At 49.1% G+C, this 11,254-nt stretch overlaps 1 protein-coding gene across 1 annotated transcript in view; it reads left to right on the forward strand.

Annotated features, from left to right (window-relative positions):
• LOC147121632 (filamin-A-interacting protein 1-like) overlaps positions 1-9,757 on the forward strand; it is a 324,464-nt gene extending 314,707 nt beyond the window's left edge. Inside the window, exons 5-6 of the mRNA XM_085982042.1 lie at positions 1,070-1,248; positions 9,573-9,757. Coding sequence (XP_085838168.1) covers positions 1,070-1,248; positions 9,573-9,654 — 261 coding nt within the window. The 3' untranslated portion in view covers positions 9,655-9,757. The remainder of the gene's footprint in view (positions 1-1,069; positions 1,249-9,572) is intronic.
• Positions 9,758-11,254: the final 1,497 nt, after the last annotated feature.

An 11,254-nucleotide genomic window follows, 5' to 3' on the forward strand; every position in this document is an offset into this window, starting at 1 on the left:
AGCCGCCATGATCGCAACATCTGCAACTTTAACCCGCTCTCCTGAGCAGGCAGCAAGGACACGCGCCTGGAGCATTTATGCATGTTGTGGCCCAATGACATCATTGAGACCCCGACTGTAACATTAACTCAGGCCTGGGCGGGGAATCCACCTGGAGTTAAAATCGGGGCCATGCATGGTGTCACTGAGCTTATAGGTCCAATATGTTCAGAGCGCTCCGAACAACTTACCTCTCTCCGTTTGGAATGTGGTCTGAGGGTTGTTGTGTGGAGCAACACCATGGTCCGAACAGAACAGAGAAAGGCCAGCAGGATGCTGCGAGCAAATTATGCAGTCCGCAACTCAGATAAAACGGAAAGTTCAACCAAAGGGAACTTAAAAAAAAAATCTCCCCACTTTACAGCAAGGTTTTGGCTGAAAGGGGTAGCGGCAGTACTATTCAATGAAATGTAAAAATCCCAGTCTAATCCATTACATTTCGCAAATCAGTTTCTGATTCTGCCCCCCCTCCCACACCCACGCCATGGCTTATTGGGTGAACACACCATCTGATGTGGTGCTGAGGCACACAGCCTGAGAAGGTCTCCATTGTGATGCTTGCCCTGCGCCCTGACTTAGCGGATCTCATCAGGGGTCGGCACAATTGGCCTCAGCACTGCTCTGGAAGGAGAAAACATTCGCTGTGGTTGTCATTCCGGGTGGATTTCCACGGACCCCTTTGCTGGAAAGTGTGCTTGTGTGGGTGTTGGCGGCGGACAGGATTGGACTTGGCTGTAACGTCTGCTCCGGTTGAACGGCTGATGCTCACTTATGTTCAAGTATAAAGAAATGCCACTTGGCGAGTTACTGGATGCCTCCGAGAAGCCATTGATCTTCACCCCCAGCAAATGTCAGCACCTGCAGGAAAGAGGGGAGAAATGTCAGGGAGGGGGAAATCAGCCACTGGAGTTTGCTAAGACCTCTCTGTGGGCAGGAAATACCAAGGTTTTGGGGATAAATCCAGTCGGAGGTGATCAAATAGGCCAGGGGTGCCCAGCCTGATGGTAATATTTCTTCTCCTTGACTGCAGCTGGACCTGCTGGTGGGGAAGCACAGAGAGACATATCGGCGTATGTTGGAACAACTTCTTCTGGCTGAAAAATGTCACAGGCGTACTGTGTATGAATTGGAAAATGAGAAACACAAGCACACAGATTACATGAACAAGAGTGACGATTTCACCAACCTCCTTGAGCAGGAACGAGAGAGGTAAGGGCAAAGGGGACTTGGTGTCACCATCGTGTCTCATTGTGTTCACTTATTAGGTCATGTAACTCACTTGGCTTGCCTCAATACTTTAAGATAGGCGGGTCTAACTAAAGTAGCAACAAACCATTGGTGACATGAACTAACAGATGCCCAGAAAAGCATTGCAGGTTTGTAACACAGCAAAGTTTGTCAGGTAAGACAGCTAAGCTTGAGTAGTTTATTAGTACCAGCTGAACTCTGCGATAAGGCTGTTTGTTGGTGCTATCAGTGTCTCCTCTTACGATATGAGATTTTTTTGTAGAATTGTTTAAAAAATGAAATTGCTTATTTTTGTGGCACTCTTGTGAGTTTGATATTCCCTGGCATGATGTGAATTTAGTAAAAATACATTACAAAGTAACACAAGCAAAGATAATATAAATGGGGCGATCAAGAAAGGGGCAGGGGCACAGAGATGAAGGGTGTTGCTTTATACTTGAGAAATGTAAGAAGCCACACAACACCAGTTTATAGTCCAACGGCTTTATTTGAAGTCACAAGCTTTTGGAGCGCTGCTCCTTCGTCAGGTGAAGTGGAGAGAAGCATAAAGACACAGCTTATATAGTCAGAGAATAATATCAGATGTTTACAGGTAATCTTTCTAACTGCCATTTATCACACCTCGGCAGAGAGATAATCACAGCAATCAAAGGTGTGAATGGTGTCCAAACAGGTCAGTCAGGAAAACATTACATCAAAGAGCAATGAGGTGGGGTCACAAGGGGTCAAATGTTGCAGATGCTGGGGTCTGTGTGAAAAACAAAAAAAGACAAAAAACATTTTTTTTTGCTGGAAATCACAGCAGGTCTGGCCGCATCTCTGTAGAGAGAACAAGCCAACGACGACTCGAGTCTGGATGACCCTACGTCAGGTAAGGTTACATGTAGCGTGACATGAACCCAAGATCCCGGTTCAGGCCGTCCTCATGGGTGCGGAACTTGGCTATCAGTTTCTGCTCGACGATTTTGCATTGTCGTGTGTCTCGAAGGCTGCTTTGAAGAATGCTTACCCAAAGATCGGAGGCTGAATGTCCTTGACTGCTCAAGTGTTCCCCAACTGGGAGGGAACACTCCTGCCTGGTGATTGTTGCGCGGTGTCCGTTCATCCGTTGTCGCAGTGTCTGCATGGTCTCGCCGATGTACCATGCTCCGGGGCATCCTTGCAACGTGTGAGGTAGACAACGTTGACCGAGTCACATGAGTATGTACCATGTACCTGGTGGGTGGTGTCCTCACGTGTGATGATGGTATCTGTGTTGATGATCTGGCATGTCTTGCAGAGGTTGCTGTGGCAGGGTTGTGTGGTGTCGTGGTCGCTGTTCTCCTGAAAGCTGGGTAATTTGCTGCGAACGATAGTCTGTTTGAGGTTAGGCGGCTGTTTGAAGGTGAGTAGTGGAGGCATGGGGATGGCCTTAGCGAGGTGTTCGTCGTCATTGATGACATGTTGAAGGCTGCGAAGAACATGGCGTAGTTTCTCTGCTCCGGGGAAGTACTGGACGATGAAGGGTACTCTGTTGGTTGTGTCCCGTGTTTGTCTTCTGAGGAGGTCTATACGATTTTTCGCTGTGGCCCGTCGGAACTGTCGATCGATGAGTTGAGCATCCTATCCCGTTCTTTCGAGGGCGTCTTTCAGCGTCTGTAGGTGTCCATCACGTTCCTCCTCATCTGAGCAGATCCTGTGTATTCGCAGGGCTTGTCCATAGGGGATGGCTTCTTTAACATGGTTAGGGTGGAAGCTGGAGAAGTGGAGCATCGTGAGGTTGTCCGTGGGCTTGCGGTAGAGTGAATTGCTGAGGCGTCCGTCTTTGCTGGAGATTCGTGTGTCCAAGAATGAAACCGATTCTGAGGAGTAGTCCATGGTGAGTTTGATGGTGGGATGGAACTTGTTGATGTTATCGTGTAGTCTTTTCAGTGATTCTTCGGCATGGGTCCATAGGAAGAAAATGTCGTCGATGTATCTGGTGTATAGCATTGGTTGGAGGTCCAGTGCAGCAAAGAAGTCTTGCTCGAACTTGTGCATGAAGATGTTGGCGTATTGGGGTGTGAATTTGGTCCCCATGGCTGTTCCGTGTGTTTGGGTAAAGAACTGGTTGTTGAAGGTGAAGACATTGTGGTCAAGGATGAAGCGGATGAATTGTAGGATGGCGTCTGGAGATTGGCTGTTGTTGGTGTTGAGTACTGAGGCTGTCGCAGCGATGCCGTCATCGTGGGGGATACTGGTGTAGAGTGCCGAGATGTCCATCGTGGCGAGGAGTGTTCCTGGTTCAACTGGTCCGTGGGTGCTGAGTTTCTGTAAGAAGTCTGTAGTGTCGCGACAGAAGTTGGGGGTTCCCTGTACAATGGGTTTCAGGATGCCCTCGACGTATCCAGAGAAGTTCTCACACAGGGTTCCGTTGACTGATACGATAGGACGTCCGGGTGTGTTGGCTTTGTGTATCTTTGGGAAGCAGTAGAAGTCTCCCACGTGGGGAGTACGTGGGATGAGAGCGCGTAGGATGCTTTGAAGGTCTGGATCGAAGGTCTTGATCAGTCTGTTGAGTTGGCGGGTGTGTTCTTTGGTCGGATCTGTGGGTAACTGTCTGTAGTGTTCCTGGTTGTCCAGTTGTCGGTATGCTTCTTTGCAATAGTCCGTTCTGTTCTGTATGACGATGGCTCCTCCTTTGTCTCCTGGTTTGATGACGATGTTGCGGTTGGTCTTGAGAGCGTGGATGGCGTTGCGTTGTGCTCGGGTGACATTCTGGACTGTCTTGTGAGTGTGGCTGATGAATCTGGTGTTGATGCACCTCCTGACAGCTTGAGCATACATGTCAAGCTTAGGGCAGCGACCCTCCGGAGGGGTCCAATTTGACTCTTTCTTCTTCGGTTGCTGCACTGCGGATCCCTCTGTCTGCTGTTCCGGATCATTGATTGTCTCATTGGGTTCACTGCTGACATCTTGGGATTTGTGGAAGAATTCCCAGAGCCTCATTCTCCTGATGAATCCCTCTGTGTCTGCCGCGAGACCGACGGGGTCCATTTTGGTGGTGGGGCAGAAATTGAGCCCTCGGCTGAGAACTTCAATTTCGTCTGGTTGAAGGGCGTGGTCGGACAGGTTGACGATGGACTTCCCTGTGGTTTCAACCGTGGTACTGGGGGAGGCTTGGTTGCTGCTGCTGGTGATGCCGAGTTTCTCAAGCTTCCTGTTCTTGGTGTGCATGTAGGCAGCATAGTTCCGTTGCCTCGTCTGTTTGGCGGTGTCTCGTAGCTGGTCTGCTGTGTCCTGAGCACAGGACTACAGATCACGAACCCACTCAAGTTGACCTACAACACAGACTACGCTGAGAGACTCTGCCGTCGTACCTCTCGCACACTCCTCAACCATCTCATACACCAGCTCTACAGCAGACGCCGCAACCTCGAAACCGAGATGGAGTCCATGTTCTCAGCCTGTGCTCAGGACACAGCAGACCAGCTACGAGACACCACTGATGCACCATCAATTACTCAAAAGACTGAGGTTAAGCGAGTAACAACCAGGCTTTTATTAACTAAAGAATGAAGGTCTAGTCTCGAGTGGTCGACCCGTCCAGAATACTAAGGGACTGGGAGGTAGTCACTTATATACCTGGAATAGTGGGAGGAGTCAGCCGAGGCATGTCCAGACCTGTACCTAGTGGAATACACATACACATACAGACAGGTATAACAGTGGTTTACCACAACCACCAAACAGACGAGGCAACGGAACTATGCTGCCTACATGCACACCAAGAACAGGAAGCTTGAGAAACTCAGCATCACCAGCAGCAGCAACCAAGCCTCCCCCAGTATCACGGTTGAAACCACAGGGAAGTCCATCGTCAACCTGTCCGACCACACCCTTCAACCAGACGAAATTGAAGTTCTCAGCCGAGGGCTCAATTTCTGCCCCACCACCAAAATGGACCCCGTCAGTCTCGCGGCAGACACAGAGGGATTCATCAGGAGAATGAGGGTCCGGGAATTCTTCCACAAATCCCAAGATGTCAGCAGCGAACCCAATGAGACAATCAATGATCCGGAACAGCAGACAGAGGGATCCGCAGTGCAGCAACCGAAGAAGAAAGAGTCAAATTGGACCTCTCCGGAGGGTCGCTGCCCTAAGCTTGACATGTATGCTCAAGCTGTCAGGAGATGCATCAACGCCAGATTCATCAGCCGCACTCACAAGACAGTCCAGAATGTCACCCGAGCACAACGCAATGCCATCCACGCTCTCAAGACCAACCGCAACATCGTCATCAAACCAGCAGACAAAGGAGGAGCCATCGTCATACAGAACAGAATGGACTATTGCAAAGAAGCATACCGACAACTGGACAACCAGGAACACTACAGACAGTTACCCGCAGATCCGACCAAAGAACACACCCGCCAACTCAACAGACTGATCAAGACCTTCGATCCAGACCTTCAAAGCATCCTACGCGCTCTCATCCCACGTACTCCCCGCATGGGAGACTTCTACTGCCTCCCAAAGATATACAAAGCCAACACACCCGGACGTCCTATTGTATCAGGCAACGGAACCCTGTGTGAGAACCTCTCTGGATACGTCGAGGGCATCCTGAAACCCATTGTACAGGGAACCTCCAGCTTCTGTCGCGACACTACAGACTTCTTACAGAAACTCAGCACCCACGGACCAGTTGAACCAGGAACACTCCTCGGCACGATGGACGTCTCAGCACTCTACACCAGTATCCCCCACGATGACGGCATCGCTGCGACAGCCTCAGTACTCAACACCAACAACAGCCAATCTCCAGACGCCATCCTACAACTCATCCGCTTCATCCTTGACCACAATGTCTTCACCTTCGACAACCAGTTCTTTACCCAAGCACACGGAACAGCCATGGGGACCAAATTCGCACCCCAATACGCCAACATCTTCATGCACAAGTTCGAGCAAGACTTCTTCGCTGCACAGGACCTCCAACCAATGCTATACACCAGATACATCGACGACATTTTCTTCCTATGGACCCATGCCGAAGAATCACTGAAAAGACTACACGATAACATCAACAAGTTCAATCCCACCATCAAACTCACCATGGACTACTCCTCAGAATCGGTTTCATTCTTGGACACACGAATCTCCATCAAAGACGGACACCTCAGCACTTCACTCTACCGCAAGCCCACGGACAACTTCACGATGCTCCACTTCTCCAGCTTCCACCCTAACCATGTTAAAGAAGCCATCCCCTATGGACAAGCCCTGCGAATACACAGGATCTGCTCAGATGAGGAGGAACGCGATGGACACCTACAGACGCTGAAAGACGCCCTCGTAAGAATGGGATATGACGCTCGACTCGTCGATCGACAGTTCCGACGGGCCACAGCAAAAAATCGTATAGACCTCCTCAGAAGACAAACACGGGACACAACCAACAGAGTACCCTTCATCGTCCAGTACTTCCCCGGAGCAGTGAAACTACGCCATGTTCTTCGCAGCCTTCAACATGTCATCGATGACGACGAACACCTCGCTAAGGCCATCCCCATGCCTCCACTACTCGCCTTCAAACAGCCGCCTAACCTCAAACAGGCTATCGTTCGCAGCAAATTACCCAGCTTTCAGGAGAACAGCGACCACGACACCACACAACCCTGCCACAGCAACCTCTGCAAGACATGCCAGATCATCAAAACAGATACCATCATCACACGTGAGGACACCACCCACCAGGTACATGGTACATACTCATGTGACTCGGCCAACATTGTCTACCTCATACGTTGCAGGAAAGGATGCCCCGGAGCATGGTACATCGGCGAGACCATGCAGACACTGCAACAACGGATGAACGGACACCGCGCAACAATCGGCAGGCAGGAGTGTTCCCTCCCAGTTGGGGAACACTTGAGCAGTCAAGGACATTCAGCCTCCGATCTTCGGGTAAGCATTCTCCAAGGCGGCCTTCGAGACACACGACAACGCAAAATCGTCGAGCAGAAACTGATAGCCAAGTTCCACACCCATGAGGACGGCCTGAACTGGGATCTTGGGTTCATGTCACGCTACATGTAACCCTACCTGACGTAGGGTCATCCAGACTCGAGTCGTCGTTGGCTTGTTCTCTCTACACAGATGCGGCCGGACCTGCTGTGATTTCCAGCAAAAAAAAATGTTTTTTGTCTGTTTTTTTGTTTTTCACACAGACCCCAGCATCTGCAACATTTGACCCCTTGTGACCCCACCTCATTGCTCTTTGATGTAATGTTTTCCTGACTGACCTGTTTGGACACCATTCACACCTTTGATTGCTGTGATTATCTCTCTGCCAAGGTGTGATAAATGGCAGTTAGAAAGATTACCTGTAAACATCTGACATTATTCTCTGACTATATAAGCTGTGTCTTTACTTCTCTCCACTTCACCTGACGAAAGAGCAGCGCTCCGAAAGCTTGTGACTTCAAATAAAGCTGTTGGACTATAACCTGGTGTTGTGTGACTTCTTACATTTGTCCACCCCAGTCCAACTCTGGCATCTCCACACCATTATACTTGAGAGTGAGGGAATGGCAAAATGATTTATAAGTATTTTGACTCATTTTTTACACAGGGAGGTTAAAGGGAGACTAGGAGTATTCTTAGAGGATCTTTGTTGTTCAGTCAGTTATGCGTGTAACCTGCATGGAAACCCATCATCATGTCCAACAGTCTCTGAACCAAACAGCTAAGAAATCGTGTTTTCTGCTGGAGTATAACTAGTTATAGCCATGCTGCACTGCCCAGAGCGGCAATGAACCGTACAGGCCGGGAGATCCTAGGTTTGATGCCTAGTCTGTACTGAAGTAGCTGATTTTATCTGGAGTGGCAATAGCGGGGGGCACAGCAACAGCCTACCTGAGCTAGGGGAGAGAAAAAATCAGTCAGGGTTTCCTCCCCTGATCACTATGCATGTGTAGACATCAGGCGAGATTGTGACTGGGTTGTGTGCGATGTCCTCCATGTTAAGGTAGTCGACACACTACCTAGGCTCACTGGGGCAGAGATTCCGCTCGATTATGCTGCTTTTTTCGGCGCAATGCACCTGGAATCAGCCTAACCCGCGCAAAAAAAGGTGGGATTTTATGCACAAATTACCTTCAGTGCAAATCCAGTTGCTGCGATTTTTTACGCTAGTTTACAAAACATTTGCCGGCCCCGCCCACAACACTGGCCACGCCCCCATGGTGAATTAATCACCTTGGCGAGTTTCCGCTAATTGTGCTCGTTTTAGGCCTTCAAGAAGACTTCAAAAATTAAACTGGTTCTTTTGGGTGCAAGGACACCAATAGACACGTTTTAAAAGCTTTTGAATGTAATTTGTTTTAATCTACTAAGAAACGAGCTACTGTACCCCACTATATCTAGCAAATTGTTCTGTATATTTTTTTTAAGTAATTTTCAGTAATTCAAATGAAGGTTACTCACAGGTGGTGGATTGACACTGATTAACAATGCTTATTTTTTGTGATAATCCCATTTTCAGCTGTATTAATCAAACTGCACCAAGTTACCTTTCTTAAATAAATCAGGGAATAGTTTTTTTTAATATTTAATTACGTTTTAAAACACTGCCCAATTGCGTTGGTTCACGGCAGCTTTTGCGTATGGTGATATGCAAATGAGTTTGAGCGGAAACTGGAGGGAAAAAAATACTTCTCAAAACGGGCACAATTTTGGGCACAGTTTGCGCCAGAATCGCCGACTCCATTTAAAGCGGAAACTCTACACGTCTACAACAACAACAACCTGTATTTATATAGCGCCTTTAATATAGTAAAACGTCCCAAGGCGCTTCACAGGAGCGTTATCAAACAAAATTTGACACCGAGCCACAGAAGGAGAAATTATGTAAGGTGACTGAAAGCTTGGTCAAGAGGTAGGTTTTAAGGAGCGTTTTACTGTCAAAGGAGTTTTAAGGAGTTCTTACTGTCGAACTCATGAATGAACTTTTGCATCCTCCGATTGGTTGCCCTGTGCTCACGTGATCCCAGCCGACGCATCGCACTAAGTACGCCGCTGGATCACGCAAGCACAGCGTGCCGGGAGCTGAACTGGGCCACAGACAGGAAATCCACGCAGGCCCAGGCTTCAACTGCCGGCGCGCTAGGTAAGTGTAGGTTGGGGGCTTGCACCTGCGGGAAGCCCCCGACACCAATTTCTGGGCCAATGTGAGCAGCTGGTGCTGCATTGCTGTCATCACCTTCCTCCTCCTTGGATTCATCTGCAGTCGATCTGAGTTCTGCCCCTTGTTCTTCCCGCAGGTTCAAACCTCACTGCTGCACAATGTTGTGCAGAGCGCAGCACACCACGACCTTTCTGGACACCCTGTCTGGTGAATACTGAAGGGCGCCTCAAGATCTACCCAGAGCCATCTAAAGTGCATCTTCAGCATGCATGGCTTGTTCGATCACCCATCTGGTGGTCATATGTCATTCATTGTAGCGCTCTTGGACTTCATTGGTCGGGTATCTGCTGGATGTCATCAGCCAAGTTTGAAGGGGCTTTAGGAATATAGGAACAGGAGTAAGCCATTCAGCTCCTCAAGCCTGTTCCACTATTCAATGAGATTATGGCTGATCTATGACCAAACTCCATGTATCCAACTTTGGCCCATATCCCTTAATACCTTTAGTTAACAGAAATCTATAAATCTCAGATTTAAATTAACAATTGACCTAAAACCAACTGCCATTTGCAGAAGAGAGTTCCAAATTTCCACCACCCTATTTCCTAACTTCATTCCTGAAAGGCCTGGTTCTAATTTTTAGACTATGCTCCCTAATCCTAGAATCCCCAACCAGCAGAAACAATTCTCTCTATCTATCCTATCTGTTCCCCTTAATATCTTTAAAACTTCGATAAAATCAGCCCTTAACCTTCTCAATTCCAGGGAGTACAACCCTCGTTTGTGTAATCTCTCCTTGTAATTTAACCCTTGGAGTCCGGGTATCATTCTGGTAAACCTAGGCAGCACTCCCTCCAAGACCATCCCTTGCCTCCTTGCAGCCACTCCTTAGGTCCACTTGCAGGTTCAAAGAGGTCAAGGAGCTTGGACTGCCGCAGGACAAAAGCATCATGGCAGCTCCCCGGGAATCTGATGCCTGCCTGCAGAAAGATCTTTATGTGGTTGCACACCAGCTGCATATTGATGGAGTGAAAGCCCTCGCAGTTCACAAATACTCCTGGTTGATCTGGGGGTGCGCAGATTGCCACGTGTGTGCAGTTGATGACACCCTGCACCTGTGGGAAGCCAGCCAGATATGCAAACCCGAGCGCCCGCTCATTCTGACTGGCATCATCACAGGCGAAGTTAAAGAAAAGAAAGACTTGCATTTATATAGCGCCTTTCATGACCATCGGATGTCTCAAACTGCTTTACAGTCAATGAAGTACTTTTTGAAGTGTAGTCACTGTTGTAATGTAGGAAACATGGCAGCCTGTGAAGTTGACATCATTGCCAGCCTGGTAAACAACCCATCAGTGACCTGCTTTATGCATTTGTGCGCTGCCGACTGGGAGATCCTGGATATGATTCTGGCAGAGACCTGGAAGCATCTGTCGCTCACTCTCTCTGTCGCTCCCTCTCTCTGTCGCTCCCTCTTTCTGTCGCTCCTCTCTGTCGCTCACACTCTCTATCGCTCTCGCTCTGTCGCTCCCGCTCTCTCTCGCTCCCTCTCTCTGTTGCTCCCTCTTTCTGTCGCTCCCTCTCTCTGTCGCTCCCTCTCTCTGTCGCTCCCTCTCTCTGTCGCTCCCTCTCTCTGTCGCTCCCTCTCTGTCACTCCCTCGCTCTGTCGCTCCCTCTCTCTCTCGCTCTCTCTCTCTCGCTCCCTCCCTCTGTTGCTCCCTCTTTCTGTCGCTCCCTCTCTCTGTCACTCCCTCTCTCTGTCGCTCCCTCTCTCTGTCGCTCCCTCGCTCTATCGCTCCCTCACTCTGTCGCTCCCTC

This window comes from Somniosus microcephalus, chromosome 3 (genome assembly GCF_052327205.1).
Source record: "Somniosus microcephalus isolate GS21.2 chromosome 3, FLI_Smic_1.0, whole genome shotgun sequence".
NCBI lineage: Eukaryota > Metazoa > Chordata > Chondrichthyes > Squaliformes > Somniosidae > Somniosus > Somniosus microcephalus.